The sequence below is a fragment of the Panulirus ornatus genome, chromosome 45 (assembly GCF_036320965.1).
Source record: "Panulirus ornatus isolate Po-2019 chromosome 45, ASM3632096v1, whole genome shotgun sequence".
Classification (NCBI taxonomy): domain Eukaryota; kingdom Metazoa; phylum Arthropoda; class Malacostraca; order Decapoda; family Palinuridae; genus Panulirus; species Panulirus ornatus.
Window position 1 is genome coordinate 9,397,202 of NC_092268.1, and position 17,500 is coordinate 9,414,701.

At 39.1% G+C, this 17,500-nt stretch overlaps 1 protein-coding gene across 1 annotated transcript in view; it reads right to left on the reverse strand.

Moving 5' to 3' along the window:
- Positions 1-17,500, reverse strand: part of LOC139762935 (glutamate receptor ionotropic, NMDA 2B-like) — a 421,764-nt gene that overhangs the window by 219,628 nt on the left and 184,636 nt on the right. Inside the window, exon 4 of the mRNA XM_071688232.1 lies at positions 602-780. Coding sequence (XP_071544333.1) covers positions 602-780 — 179 coding nt within the window. The remainder of the gene's footprint in view (positions 1-601; positions 781-17,500) is intronic.

Genomic DNA, 17,500 nt, shown 5'->3' on the forward strand with positions numbered 1-17,500 from the left:
TATATATATATATATATATATATGTATATATATATATATATATATATATATATATATATATATATATATATATATATATATATATATATATATATATATTTTGCCACTGTCTCCCGCGTTTGCGAGGTATATATATATATATATATATATATATATATATATATATATATATATATATATATATATATATATATATGAGTCCAGGGGAAATGAAACAGGATAAGTTGCCAAGTGCACTTTCGTGTAATAATCACATCATGTGGACGCACACATCTCCTGACGGGGCCTTCTCTAAACCCTTTAACACTTGGTCCAGACCTGATCTACTGGCATTCCAGTCGAAAACTGGAAGCATTTGGAAAGACAAAGGAAAAAAACGACACTAAATGACATTTCTAATTCTATGTAAGTTTGACCACCTCACTACACAAGGCCTATATGAACTGCCACTCACCTCTTCCAGGCCTGGATCATCGTCAGCTCTTCCAAGTGAAGCCTGGAAAAGCAAACCTTCCAGTCACGTGAGCATACAAAATGGAGACACGTTGAGCCAGGTCTGGATACATCTCTCGCACGGACCATTCATCCTCGTACCACTCACCTGCTCCAGACCGGAATTATCCGCGTTCCAGGCAATGACTGGAATGCCCAAGTAGCCAGCCAACTGGAGGAAGTACTGGGCGGAGGCTGTGGTGCGACCGTACGTCTCCGTCCGAGTCAAGAAGATGATGGCAGACACGTTGTCAGGAAGGAACTTCTCACAAAGGCAGTTCAGGATGGCTGGAAAGACGTGAAGAAGCCAGGTTAGATTCTCACAGCTGGAAAGAGGCTATGATAGTTCTTTTGCGGGTGGGAGGGGGTCATGTTGGTTATGGACGCTCTGGAATGATCCAAAGGCTTTCCAGGTGCTCTGGAATGACCCAAGGGCTTTCCAGGTGCTCTAGAATGATCCAAGGGCTTTCCAGGTGCTCTGGAATGACCCAGAGGCTTTCCAGGTGCTCTGGAATGACCCAGGGGCTTTCCAGGGGCTCTGGAATGATCCAGGGGCTTTCCAGGTGCTCTGGAATGATCCAGGGGCTTTCCAGGTGCTCTGGAATGATCCAAGGGCTTTCCAGGTGCTCTGGAATGACCCAGAGGCTTTCCATGTGCTCTGGAATGACCCAGAGGCTTTCCAGGTGCTCTGGAATGATCCAGGGGCTTTCCAGGTGCTCTGGAATGATCCAAGGGCTTTCCAGGTGATCTGGAATGATCCAGGAGCTTTCCAGGTGATCTGGAATGATCCAGGGGCTTTACAGGTGCTCTGGAATGATCCAAGGGCTTTCCAGGTGCTCTGGAATGATCCAGGGGCTTTACAGGTGCTCTGGAATGATCCAAGGGCTTTACAGGTGCTCTGGAATGATCCAAGGGCTTTCCAGGTGCTCTGGAATGACCCAGAGGCTTTCCAGGTGCTCTGGAATGATCCAAGGGCTTTCCAGGTGCTCTGGAATGATCCAGGGGCTTTACAGGTGCTCTGGAATGATCCAAGGGCTTTCCAGGTGCTCTGGAATGATCCAGGGGCTTTACAGGTGCTCTGGAATGATCCAGGGGCTTTCCAGGTGCTCTGGAATGATCCAAGGGCTTTCCAGGTGCTCTGGAATGATCCAAGGGCTTTCCAGGTGCTCTGGAATGATCCAAGGGCTTTCCAGGTGCTCTGGAATGATCCAAGGGCTTTCCAGGTGCTCTGGAATGATCCAAGGGCTTTCCAGGTGCTCTGGAATGATCCAAGGGCTTTCCAGGTGCTCTGGAATGATCCAAGGGCTTTCCAGGTGCTCTGGAATGATCCAAGGGCTTTCCAGGTGCTCTGGAATGATCCAGGGGCTTTACAGGTGCTCTGGAATGATCCAGGGGCTTTCCAGGTGCTCTGGAATGATCCAAGGGCTTTACAGGTGCTCTGGAATGATCCAAGGGCTTTCCAGGTGCTCTGGAATGATCCAAGGGCTTTCCAGGTGCTCTGGAATGACACAGGGGCTTTACAGGTGCTCTGGAATGACCCAGAGGCTTTCCAGGTGCTCTGGAATGATCCAAGGGCTTTCCAGGTGCTCTGGAATGATCCAGGGGCTTTACAGGTGCTCTGGAATGATCCAAGGGCTTTCCAGGTGCTCTGGAATGATCCAAGGGCTTTCCAGGTGCTCTGGAATGATCCAAGGGCTTTCCAGGTGCTCTGGAATGATCCAAGGGCTTTCCAGGTGCTCTGGAATGATCCAAGGGCTTTCCAGGTGCTCTGGAATGATCCAAGGGCTTTCCAGGTGCTCTGGAATGATCCAAGGGCTTTCCAGGTGCTCTGGAATGATCCAAGGGCTTTCCAGGTGCTCTGGAATGATCCAAGGGCTTTCCAGGTGCTCTGGAATGATCCAAGGGCTTTCCAGGTGCTCTGGAATGATCCAGGAACTTTCCAGGTGCTCTGGAATGATCCAAGGGCTTTCCAGGTGCTCTGGAATGATCCAAGGGCTTTCCAGGTGCTCTGGAATGATCCAGGAGCTTTCCAGGTGCTCTGGAATGATCCAAGGGCTTTCCAGGTGCTCTGGAATGATCCAAGGGCTTTCCAGGTGCTCTGGAATGATCCAAGGGCTTTCCAGGTGCTCTGGAATGATCCAAGGGCTTTCCAGGTGCTCTGGAATGATCCAAGGGCTTTCCAGGTGCTCTGGATAGTTGTTGGGTGGGGAGAGGGGATGGGTGGGTGGGTGTGAGTGTGTATATGGGTGTCGGGGGTTGGTATACACACATGGTCTGGAAGGCTGAAGAGCAGCTTTCCAGAGGTGGCTGGAAGCCAGTGTGTTGGCGGTAACCGATGGCTTTCCACGAGACCCTGGCGGCTTGTGAGCTGTGGCGAGGGCCGTAGGGGAGGTGTGTGGGTGTAGTGGTGTAACCACAGCACGAAGGTAGAAAACGGTGTGTGTGTGGGGGGGGGGGGGGGAACCGAGAGATCGTTCCTGAACTCAAGGTCGAGGAAGAAGAGAGAGAGAGAGAGAGAGAGAGAGAGAGAGAGAGAGAGAGAGAGAGAGAGAGAGAGAGAGAGAGAGAGAGAGAGAGAGAGAGAGAGAGAGAGATGTAGCCCAGGTATCGTGTTACACCACAGGGTGAGTGAGAGCCAGTGTGCCACACACCCCAGGCCAGCCTGCGCACGGCAGATAGACACACAGATAGATAGATAGATCGACTGATAGATAATATAGTTAGACACATAGAGATAGATAAGTAGTTAGTGAGGTACATACAGGTAGTTAGTGAGGTATATACAGGTAGTTAGTGAGGTATATACAGGCAGTTAGTGAGGTACATACAGGTAGTTAGTGAGGTATATACAGGTAGTTAGTGAGGTATATACAGGTAGTTAGTGAGGTATATACAGGTAGTGAGGTATATACAGGTAGTTAGTGAGGTATATACAGGTAGTTAGTGAGGTATATACAGGCAGTTAGTGAGGTATATACAGGTAGTGAGGTATATACAGGTAGTTAGAGGTATATACAGGTAGTTAGTGAGGTATATACAGGTAGTTAGTGAGGTATATACAGGTAGTTAGTGAGTATATACAGGTAGTTAGTGAGGTATATACAGGTAGTTAGTGAGGTATATACAGGTAGTTAGTGAGGTATATACAGGTAGTTAATGAGATATATACAGGTAGTTAGTGAGGTATATACAGGTAGTTAGTGAGGTATATACAGGTAGTTAGTGAGGTATATACAGGTAGTGAGGTATATACAGGCAGTTAGTGAGGTATATACAGGTAGTGAGGTATATACACGTAGTTAGTGAGGTATATACAGGTAGTTAGTGAGGTATTTACAGGTAGTTAGTGAGGTATATAAGGTAGTTAGTGAGGTATATACAGGTAGTTAGTGAGGTATTATACAGGTAGTTAGTGGAGGTATATACAGGTAGTTAGTGAGGTATATAAGGTAGTTAGTGAGGTATATACAGGTAGTAGTGAGGTATATACAGGTTGTTAGTGAGGTATTATACAGGTAGTTAATGAGATATATACAGGTAGTTAGTGAGGTATATACAGTAGTTAGTGAGGTATATACAGGTAGTTAGTGAGGTATATACAGGCAGTTAGTGAGGTATATACAGGCAGTTAGTGAGGTATATACAGGTAGTGAGGTATATACAGGCAGTTAGTGAGGTATATACAGGTAGTTAATGAGATATATACAGGTAGTTAGTGATGGTATATACAGGTAGTTAGTGAGGTATATACAGGCAGTTAGTGAGGTATATACAGGTAGTTAGAGGTATATACAGGTAGTAGTGAGGTATATACAGGTAGTGAGGTATATACAGGTAGTTAGTGATGGTATATACAGGTAGTTAATGAGATATATACAGGTAGTTAGTGATGGTATATACAGGTAGTTAGTGATGGTATATACAGGTAGTTAGTGATGGTATATACAGGTAGTGAGGTATATACAGGTAGTTAATGAGATATATACAGGTAGTTAGTGATGGTATATACAGGTAGTTAGTGATGGTATATACAGGTAGTTAATGAGATATATACAGGTAGTTAGTGATGGTATATACAGGTAGTTAGTGATGGTATATACAGGTAGTTAGTGATGGTATATACAGGTAGTTAGTGATGGTATATACAGGTAGTGAGGTATATACAGGTAGTGAGGTATATACAGGTAGTTAGTGATGGTATATACAGGTAGTTAGTGATGGTATATACAGGTAGTTAGTGATGGTATATACAGGTAGTTAGTGATGGTATATACAGGTAGTTAGTGATGGTATATACAGGTAGTTAATGAGATATATACAGGTAGTTAGTGATGGTATATACAGGTAGTTAATGAGATATATACAGGTAGTTAGTGATGGTATATACAGGTAGTTAGTGATGGTATATACAGGTAGTTAGTGATGGTATATACAGGTAGTTAGTGATGGTATATACAGGTAGTTAATGAGATATATACAGGTAGTTAGTGATGGTATATACAGGTAGTTAGTGATGGTATATACAGGTAGTTAGTGATGGTATATACAGGTAGTGAGGTATATACAGGTAGTTAGTGAGTATATACAGGTAGTTAATGAGATATATACAGGTAGTTAGTGATGGTATATACAGGTAGTTAGTGATGGTATATACAGGTAGTTAGTGATGGTATATACAGGTAGTTAGTGATGGTATATACAGGTAGTTAATGAGATATATACAGGTAGTTAATGAGATATATACAGGTAGTTAGTGAGGTATTTACAGGTAGTTAGTGAGGTATTTACAGGTAGTTAGTGATGGTATATACAGGTAGTTAATGAGATATATACAGGTAGTTAGTGATGGTATATACAGGTAGTTAGTGATGGTATATACAGGTAGTTAGTGATGGTATATACAGGTAGTTAGTGATGGTATATACAGGTAGTTAATGAGATATATACAGGTAGTTAGTGATGGTATATACAGGTAGTTAGTGATGGTATATACAGGTAGTTAGTGATGGTATATACAGGTAGTTAGTGATGGTATATACAGGTAGTTAATGAGATATATACAGGTAGTTAGTGATGGTATATACAGGTAGTTAGTGATGGTATATACAGGTAGTTAGTGATGGTATATACAGGTAGTTAATGAGATATATACAGGTAGTTAGTGATGGTATATACAGGTAGTTAATGAGATATATACAGGTAGTTAATGAGATATATACAGGTAGTTAGTGATGGTATATACAGGTAGTGAGGTATATACAGGTAGTTAATGAGATATATACAGGTAGTTAATGAGATATATACAGGTAGTTAGTGATGGTATATACAGGTAGTTAGTGATGGTATATACAGGTAGTTAATGAGATATATACAGGTAGTTAGTGATGGTATATACAGGTAGTTAGTGATGGTATATACAGGTAGTTAATGATGGTATATACAGGTAGTTAGTGATGGTATATACAGGTAGTTAGTGATGGTATATACAGGTAGTTAGTGATGGTATATACAGGTAGTTAGTGATGGTATATACAGGTAGTTAGTGATGGTATATACAGGTAGTTAGTGAGGTATATACAGGTAGTTAGTGATGGTATATACAGGTAGTTAGTGATGGTATATACAGGTAGTTAGTGATGGTATATACAGGTAGTTAGTGATGGTATATACAGGTAGTTAGTGATGGTATATACAGGTAGTTAGTGATGGTATATACAGGTAGTTAGTGATGGTATATACAGGTAGTTAATGAGATATATACAGGTAGTTAATGAGATATATACAGGTAGTTAATGAGATATATACAGGTAGTTAGTGATGGTATATACAGGTAGTTAGTGATGGTATATACAGGTAGTTAGTGATGGTATATACAGGTAGTGAGGTATATACAGGTAGTTAGTGAGGTTTATACAGGTAGTTAGTGAGGTATATAAGGTAGTTAGTGAGGTTTATACAGGTAGTTAGTGGAGGTATATACAGGTAGTTAGTGGAGGTATATACAGGTAGTTAGTGAGTATATACAGGTAGTTAATGAGATATATACAGGTAGTTAGAGGTATATACAGGTAGTTAATGAGATATATACAGGTAGTTAATGAGATATATACAGGTAGTTAATGAGATATATACAGGTAGTTAATGAGATATATACAGGTAGTTAATGAGATATATACAGGTAGTTAATGAGATATATACAGGTAGTTAATGAGATATATACAGGTAGTTAATGAGATATATACAGGTAGTTAATGAGATATATACAGGTAGTTAATGAGATATATACAGGTAGTTAATGAGATATATACAGGTAGTTAATGAGATATATACAGGTAGTTAATGAGATATATACAGGTAGTTAATGAGATATATACAGGTAGTTAATGAGATATATACAGGTAGTTAATGAGATATATACAGGTAGTTAATGAGATATATACAGGTAGTTAATGAGATATATACAGGTAGTTAATGAGATATATACAGGTAGTTAATGAGATATATACAGGTAGTTAATGAGATATATACAGGTAGTTAATGAGATATATACAGGTAGTTAATGAGATATATACAGGTAGTTAATGAGATATATACAGGTAGTTAATGAGATATATACAGGTAGTTAATGAGATATATACAGGTAGTTAATGAGATATATACAGGTAGTTAATGAGATATATACAGGTAGTTAATGAGATATATACAGGTAGTTAATGAGATATATACAGGTAGTTAATGAGATATATACAGGTAGTTAATGAGATATATACAGGTAGTTAATGAGATATATACAGGTAGTTAATGAGATATATACAGGTAGTTAATGAGATATATACAGGTAGTTAATGAGATATATACAGGTAGTTAATGAGATATATACAGGTAGTTAATGAGATATATACAGGTAGTTAATGAGATATATACAGGTAGTTAATGAGATATATACAGGTAGTTAATGAGATATATACAGGTAGTTAATGAGATATATACAGGTAGTTAATGAGATATATACAGGTAGTTAATGAGATATATACAGGTAGTTAATGAGATATATACAGGTAGTTAATGAGATATATACAGGTAGTTAATGAGATATATACAGGTAGTTAATGAGATATATACAGGTAGTTAATGAGATATATACAGGTAGTTAATGAGATATATACAGGTAGTTAATGAGATATATACAGGTAGTTAATGAGATATATACAGGTAGTTAATGAGATATATACAGGTAGTTAATGAGATATATACAGGTAGTTAATGAGATATATACAGGTAGTTAATGAGATATATACAGGTAGTTAATGAGATATATACAGGTAGTTAATGAGATATATACAGGTAGTTAATGAGATATATACAGGTAGTTAATGAGATATATACAGGTAGTTAATGAGATATATACAGGTAGTTAATGAGATATATACAGGTAGTTAATGAGATATATACAGGTAGTTAATGAGATATATACAGGTAGTTAATGAGATATATACAGGTAGTTAATGAGATATATACAGGTAGTTAATGAGATATATACAGGTAGTTAATGAGATATATACAGGTAGTTAATGAGATATATACAGGTAGTTAATGAGATATATACAGGTAGTTAATGAGATATATACAGGTAGTTAATGAGATATATACAGGTAGTTAATGAGATATATACAGGTAGTTAATGAGATATATACAGGTAGTTAATGAGATATATACAGGTAGTTAGAGGTATATACAGGCAGTTAGTGAGGTATATACAGGTAGTTAGAGGTATATACAGGTAGTTAGTGGAGGTATATACAGGTAGTTAGTGAGTATATACAGGTAGTGAGGTATATACAGGTAGTTAGTGATGGTATATACAGGTAGTTAGTGATGGTATATACAGGTAGTTAGTGAGTATATACAGGTAGTGAGGTATATACAGGTAGTTAGTGAGGTTTATACAGGTAGTTAATGAGATATATACAGGTAGTTAGTGGAGGTATATACAGGTAGTTAATGAGATATATACAGGTAGTTAGAGGTATATACAGGTAGTTAGTGAGGTTTATACAGGTAGTTAGTGAGGTTTATACAGGTAGTTAGTGGAGGTATATACAGGTAGTTAGAGGTATATACAGGTAGTTAGAGGTATATACAGGCAGTTAGTGAGGTATATAAGGTAGTTAGTGAGTATATACAGGTAGTGAGGTATATACAGGTAGTTAGTGAGTATATACAGGTAGTGAGGTATATACAGGTAGTTAGTGAGGTTTATACAGGTAGTTAGTGAGGTTTATACAGGTAGTTAGTGAGTATATACAGGTAGTGAGGTATATACAGGTAGTTAGTGAGTATATACAGGTAGTTAGTGGAGGTATATACAGGTAGTTAGTGGAGGTATATACAGGTAGTGAGGTATATACAGGTAGTTAGTGAGGTTTATACAGGTAGTTAGTGAGGTTTATACAGGTAGTTAGTGGAGGTATATACAGGTAGTGAGGTATATAAGGTAGTTAGTGAGGTTTATACAGGTAGTTAGTGGAGGTATATACAGGTAGTGAGGTATATACAGGTAGTGAGGTATATACAGGTAGTGAGGTATATACAGGTAGTTAGTGAGTATATACAGGTAGTGAGGTATATACAGGTAGTTAGTGAGTATATACAGGTAGTGAGGTATATACAGGTAGTTAGTGAGTATATACAGGTAGTGAGGTATATACAGGTAGTTAGTGAGTATATACAGGTAGTGAGGTATATACAGGTAGTTAGTGAGTATATACAGGTAGTGAGGTATATACAGGTAGTTAGTGAGTATATACAGGTAGTTAGTGAGGTTTATACAGGTAGTTAGTGATGGTATATACAGGTAGTGAGGTATATACAGGTAGTTAGTGAGGTTTATACAGGTAGTTAGTGAGGTATTTACAGGTAGTTAGTGAGGTATATAAGGTAGTTAGTGAGGTTTATACAGGTAGTTAGTGAGGTTTATACAGGTAGTTAGTGAGGTATTTACAGGTAGTTAGTGAGGTTTATACAGGTAGTTAGTGGAGGTATATACAGGTAGTGAGGTATATACAGGCAGTTAGTGAGGTATTTACAGGTAGTTAGTGGAGGTATATACAGGTAGTGAGGTATATACAGGTAGTGAGGTATATACAGGTAGTGAGGTATATACAGGTAGTGAGGTATATACAGGTAGTGAGGTATATACAGGTAGTGAGGTATATACAGGTAGTTAGTGAGGTATATAAGGTAGTTAGTGAGGTTTATACAGGTAGTTAGTGGAGGTATATACAGGTAGTGAGGTATATACAGGTAGTGAGGTATATACAGGCAGTTAGTGAGGTATATAAGGTAGTTAGTGAGGTTTATACAGGTAGTTAGTGAGGTATATACAGGTAGTGAGGTATATACAGGTAGTTAGTGAGTATATACAGGTAGTTAGTGGAGGTATATACAGGTAGTGAGGTATATACAGGTAGTGAGGTATATACAGGTAGTGAGGTATATACAGGTAGTGAGGTATATACAGGTAGTTAGTGAGGTTTATACAGGTAGTTAGTGAGGTTTATACAGGTAGTTAGTGAGGTATATAAGGTAGTTAGTGAGGTTTATACAGGTAGTTAGTGGAGGTATATACAGGTAGTTAGTGAGGTTTATACAGGTAGTTAGTGAGGTATTTACAGGTAGTTAGTGAGGTATATACAGGTAGTGAGGTATATACAGGCAGTTAGTGAGGTATATACAGGTAGTGAGGTATATACAGGTAGTTAGTGAGGTTTATACAGGTAGTTAGTGAGGTTTATACAGGTAGTTAGTGAGGTTTATACAGGTAGTTAGTGAGGTATTTACAGGTAGTTAGTGAGGTATATAAGGTAGTTAGTGAGGTTTATACAGGTAGTTAGTGAGGTTTATACAGGTAGTTAGTGAGGTTTATACAGGTAGTTAGTGAGGTATATACAGGTAGTTAGTGAGGTATATAAGGTAGTTAGTGAGTATATACAGGTAGTTAGTGGAGGTATATACAGGTAGTTAGTGAGGTTTATACAGGTAGTTAGTGAGGTATTTACAGGTAGTTAGTGGAGGTATATACAGGTAGTTAGTGAGGTTTATACAGGTAGTTAGTGAGGTATATACAGGTAGTGAGGTATATACAGGTAGTTAGTGAGGTTTATACAGGTAGTTAGTGGAGGTATATACAGGTAGTTAGTGAGGTATATACAGGTAGTTAGAGGTATATACAGGTAGTGAGGTATATACAGGTAGTGAGGTATATAAGGTAGTTAGTGAGGTTTATACAGGTAGTTAGTGAGGTTTATACAGGTAGTTAGTGAGGTTTATACAGGTAGTTAGTGAGGTTTATACAGGTAGTTAGTGGAGGTATATACAGGTAGTTAGTGAGGTATTTACAGGTAGTTAGTGAGGTTTATACAGGTAGTTAGTGAGGTTTATACAGGTAGTTAGTGGAGGTATATACAGGTAGTTAGTGAGGTATATAAGGTAGTTAGTGAGTATATACAGGTAGTTAATGAGATATATACAGGTAGTTAGTGGAGGTATATACAGGTAGTTAGAGGTATATACAGGTAGTTAGTGAGGTATATACAGGTAGTTAGTGAGTATATACAGGTAGTTAATGAGATATATACAGAGAGTGGAGGAGAGAGAGTGAGAGAGAGAAGACGTCTTAATATATATATATATTATATATATTATATATATATTATAGATATATTACTATATATTATATATATATATATATTATATTATATTCAAGTCAATCGTACGTGATCCCCTGGCTGTCCATTGTGCAACCCTGAAGACTTGATTAATTCCCAGTTATCTAACGGTGGCAGCCCACCGCTTTGGGGTGGGGGGGGGGGGTTGATGGGGCTCTTGCTCTTCCCCCCCCCCCCCTTCCTGCATGGTGTGTGTGTGTGTGTGTGTGTGTGTATGAAGATGAAAACCTAGGCTGTCTGTGGGCCCACATAAAAGCATTCATTCCTCACCTCATACATTACTTCCATATATAAATGTTTATCATTGTCAAATATATCTCCGTGATATAAAGGAATAGAGTGAATAGAGTGAATTAGAATGATGTGGTATACCGGGGTCGACGTGCTGTCAATGGATTGAACCAGGGCATGTGAAGCGTCTGGGGTAAACCATGGAAAGTTGTGTGGGGCCTGGATGTGGAAAGGGAGCTGTGGTTTCGGTGCATTACTACATGACAGCTAGAGACTGAGTGTGAACGAATGTGGCCTTTGTTGTCTTTTCCTAGCGCTAGCGCGCACACATGAGGGGGAGGGGGTTGTCATTTCATGTGTGGCGGGGTGGCGACGAGAATGGATGAAGGCAGACAGTATGAATTATGTACATGTCTGTGTATGTATACATATGTATACATTGAGATGTATAGGTATGTATATTATCGTGTGTGGACGTGTATGTATATACATGTGTATGTGGGTGGGTTGGGCCATTTCTTTCGTCTGTTTCCTTGCGCTAACTCGCAAACGCGGGAGACAGCGACAAAGTAAAATAATAATGTATATATATATATATATCTTTTCTTTCTTTCGTACTATTCGCCATTTCCCGCATTAGCGAGGTAGCGCTATGAACAGAGGACTGGGCCTTAGAGGGAATATCCTCACCTGGCCCCCTTCTCTGTTCCTTCTTTTGGAAAATTAAAAAAAAAAAAAACGAGAGGGGAGGATTTCCAGCCCCCCGCTCCCTCCCCTTTTAGTCGCCTTCTACGACACGCAGGGAATACATGGCAAGTATTCTTAATCCCCTATATATATATATATATATATATATATATATATATATATATATATATATATATATATATATATATATATAAATGTATGTATGTATGTATGTATATATATACGGAAGTTAGAAAAAAATATATTCTAATATAGGTAGAGATTTAATGAGGGACAGAGAAGAAAAACGGGAAGACACCAGCGTCTAGATGGGATATAGAAAACGGGAAATTGGAAGGTAAAAAAAACGATCATACTGACAAAGAAAACGGGATGCCAGGAGGAGCACACTTTTAACAATGTGAGGAGAAATAAGACGGTGATAACAGTGTTGACCAATGTTAGATAACATAAGAAATCAGACCTGGTAAATGCTATATATCAAAGTTTGGCCAAGATGAGATCTATAATAACTGAGAAAAATATAGAATATAGAAATTACAATAGAAAGTTGATCCATTCTTAATATACACAAGCTCTATAGAATGCCGTTAGATTCTAAATCCAGACCTTCCTATCTAACTTCAAAAGTCTCTGGCTATATAAATGGGACGCAATGTGTAACAAGGGACTAATTGATAAATAAGTAATAAATAATAATTACATTCATCATAAATATGATTACATTTCATTAAAGTAATTCTTTTAATTGTTTTTGTTTTTTTGTTTTTGTTTACGATTTTGGGTGAAGTTCTCTCAAGTACGACCCTGAACCTCACAAAAGGTGAATTTGGTTTGTATAAAAATGGTCGTTAGTTACTTCAACTGCATGTGGACGCTACACAAGCTGGTGGGCAACTGGGAATTATGATGTCCCAACACTGTGCTAAATATTAATGAAATCTGTCCAAGTATCTTGGAAAATATACACTTAAATAATGGGATATATGGGGGGGTCCAACTTTCTCCCCTCCATCCTAGATCAAATTTTGAAAAAAAAATTGCATATATATATATATATATATATATATATATATATATATATATATATTTTTTTTTCTTTCTTTCAAACTATTCGCCATTTCCCGCATTAGCGAGGTAGCGTTAAGAACAGAGGACTGGGCCTTGAGGGAATACCCTCACCTGGCCCAATTCTCTGTTCCTTCTTTTGGAAAATTAAAAAAAAAAAAAAAAACGAGAGGGGAGGATTTCCAGCCCCCCGCTCCCTCCCCTTTTAGTCGCCTTCTACGACACGCAGGGAATATGTGGGAAGTATTCTTTCTCCCCTATCCCATATATATATATACATGTACATATTCATACTTGCTTGCCTTCATCCATTCCCGGCTCTAACCCATACTAGAGGAAACAGCATCACTACCCCCCGCTTCAGCAAGGTAGCACCAGGAAAACAGAAAAAAAAGGCCACATTCGTTCACACTCAGTCTCTAACTGTCATGTAATAATGCACCGAAACCACAGCTCCCTATTGACATCCAGGCCCCATAGACCTTTCCATGGTTTACCTTTTTTCTTCATACATATATGCCATTTCCTGCCTTAGCGAGGTAGCATTCCAGAACATATGACTGAGCCTTAGAGGGAAAACTTCCCACATGGCCCCATTCTCTGTTCCTCCTTTTGGAAAAGTATATATATATAGGGTTATTATATGTTCTCTTCGCATTACTAGGGGACTTAAAGAAATTGGACTCAAAGGAAACATGATTCTGAATTGGGACAGGAAATAGGGTATTGCTTGTTGGAGGGGGAGAGACGGGGGGGATGACTCCAAATTTAAAAGGTACGACTACAAATTGGGAGGAGGAGGTCGTCCTCGCTTGCCACCACGGGGAGGGAGGGAGGGAGGGACGTGGAGGGGTAAATATGACTCCAAGTTTGGAGGGTTGTCGTCCCACACATAATGTCCACCTGTGAAGGTGGTATTACCTGATTATCTTGATGGTAATCCTTGTTTAAATCCCCTCTCTCTCTCTCTCTCTCTCTCTCTCTCTCTCTCTCTCTCTCTCTATATATATATATATATATATATATATATATATATATATATATATATATATATATATATATATGTATCATCAGATTGGGCAAGAGCAGTGTGGTTTCAGAAGTGGTAGAGGATGTGTGGATCAGGTGTTTGCTTTGAAGAATGTATGTGAGAAATACTTAGAAAAGCAAATGGATTTGTATGTAGCATTTATGGATCTGGAGAAGGCATATGATAGAGTTGATAGAGATGCTCTGTGGAAGGTATCAAGAATATATGATGTAGGAGGAAAGTTGTTAGAAGCAGTGAAAAGTTTTTATCGAGGATGTAAGGCATGTGTACGTGTAGGAAGAGAGGAAAGTGATTGGTTCTCAGTGAATGTAGGTTTGCGGCAGGGGTGTGTGATGTCTCCATGGCTGTTTAATTTGTCTATGGATGGGGTTGTTAGGGTGGTGAATGCAAGAGTTTTGGAAAGAGGGGCAAGTATGAAGTCTGTTGGGGATAAGAGAGCTTGGGAAGTGAGTCAGTTGTTGTTCGCTGATGATACAGCGCTGGTGGCTGATTTATGTGAGAAACTGCAGAAGCTGGTGACTGAGTTTGGTAAAGTGTGTGAAAGAAGAAAGTTAAGAGTAAATGTGAATAAGAGCAAGGTTATTAGGTACAGTAGGGTTGAGGGTCAAGTCAATTGGGAGGTAAGTTTGAATGGAGAAAAACTGGAGGAAGTGAAGTGTTTTAGATATCTGGGAGTGGCTCTGGCAACGGATGGAACCATGGAAGCGGAAGTGGATCATAGGGTGGGGGAGGGGGGCGAAAATTCTGGGAGCCTTGAAAAATGTGTGGAAGTCGAGAACATTATCTCGGAAAGCAAAAATGGGTATGTTTGAGGGAATAGTGGTTCCAACAATGTTGTATGGTTGCGAGGCGTGGGCTATGGATAGAAATGTGCGCAGGAGGATGGATGTGCTGGAAATGAGATGTTTGAGGACAATGTGTGGTGTGAGGTGGTTTGATCGAGTAAGTAACGTAAGGGTAAGAGAGATGTGTGGAAATAAAAAGAGCGTGGTTGAGAGAGCAGAAGAGGGTGTTTTGAAATGGTTTGGGCACATGGAGAGAATGAGTGAGGAGAGATTGACCAAGAGGATATATGTGTCGGAGGTGGAGGGAACGAGGAGAAGAGGGAGACCAAATTGGAGGTGGAAAGATGGAGTGAAAAGGATTTTGTGTGATCGGGGCCTGAACATGCAGGAGGGTGAAAGGAGGGCAAGAAATAGAGTGAATTGGAGTCATGTGGTATACAGGGGTTGACGTGCTGTCAGTGGATTGAATCAAGGCATGTGAAGCGTCTGGGGTAAACCATGGAAAGCTGTGTAGGTATGTATATTTGCGTGTGTGGACGTATGTATGTACATGTGTATGGGGGGGGGGGGGTTGGGCCATTTCTTTCGTCTGTTTCCTTGCGCTACCTCGCAAACGCGGGAGACAGCGACAAAGTATAAAAAAAAAAACAAAAAAAAAAAAAATATATATATATATATATATATATAATATATATATATATATACACACACAATTCAGTTGTGGGTCCCCCTCCCCCCATCTTTGAAGATTTTTTTTTTTTTCGTTTTTGAAAATTTGATGTAAAATGTACTCTCGAGTCTGACGTCAGAGTTGATGAGGTCAGGAGAGTGAGCGAATTTGCATACCATTACACGAACGGGTTAATGAAGGAAAACTAGAAGCGTATGCAAATGAGAACCTGGCCTAAAATACACTATATATATATATATATATATATATATATATATATATATATATATATATATATATATATTGGAAAGGATCACAATTTTGCGCGTAATCAAGATATTCCTATGAGTCCACGGGGAAAATGAAACACGAAACGTTCCCAAGTGCACTTTCGTGTAATAATCACATCATCAGGGGAGACACGAGAGAGAAATACATCAGCCAGTTGATATACATCGAAGAGACGAAGCTTCGTCTCTTCGATGTATATCAACTGGCTTATATATCTTTCTCTCTTGTGTCTCCCCTGATGATGTGATTATTACACGAAAGTGCACTTGGCAACTTATACTGTTTCAAATGTTGGGTGTATTTCAAAGCATTATTGTATTGATTTTTGTAAACACTGCTGCAGGATGTATAAGCTTGTTTACATATTGTATTATAAACACTAATGTATAAATGGGAAGAATTTTCTTTACAACAATAATGTAGGATGTATTAGAAAAAAATACAATTATGTATCGAGTACGTCAAGCACTACAATAAGATGTATTTGAGAAATGTATTAATACACAACACTGCTTTCATACTGTAGGATGTGTTGCGTCACATACAGTAATGTATGGAATTATTGTATTTAAGAAAGATATTAATGTATTCATGTTATGCTCTCGTTGTTTACATGCTGTCTACTACTGTTTGCTTCCCTGTTTGTTTATAACTGTTTGCTTCCCTGTTTGTTTATAACTGTTTGCTTCCCACTTTGTTTATATATAACTGTATTCTTCTGTTTGTCTATAAACAATTTGTTCCTTGTTTGTCTCAATAATTGTTTGTTCCTATCTGTAAATAATTGTTTGTTTCCCTTTGTCGGTAAATAATTGTTTGCTCCTTGTTTATAGTCATTACTCGCTTGTTCCCTGTTTGCCGATTAAACTGTTTGTAAGGAGTTTGTCTGCTTGTTTACTCTGACACCGACCTGGTCACGGCGACATATTTGGCTGACGAGCCACAAGGGCCATTTATCCCCTCACTCACCACGGGAATGCCGACCTTAAAGGTCAGGGTCCAGTGTGGAGGAATGGCATTATCCTGGCGCACAAAACTGCCGGCAAACAACGGAGGCAAACACTCCTAGCGAGTAAACTAACCGGCAAACAACGGAGGCAAACACTCCTAGCGAGTAAACTAACCGGCAAACAACGGAGGCAAACACTCCTAGCGAGTACAACAGCGGCAAACAACGGAGGCAAACACTCGTAGCGAGTAAACTAACCGGCAAACAACGGAGGCAAACACTCCTAGCGAGAAAACTAACCGGCAAACAACGGAGGCAAACACTCCTAGCGAGTAAACTAACCGGCAAACAACGGAGGCAAACACCCCTAGCGAGTAAACTAACCGGCAAACAACGGAGGCAAACACTCCTAGCGAGTAAACTAACCGGCAAACAACGGAGGCAAACACCCCTAGCGAGTAAACTAACCGGCAAACAACGGAGGCAAACACTCCTAGCGAGTACAACAGCGGCAAACAACGGAGGCAA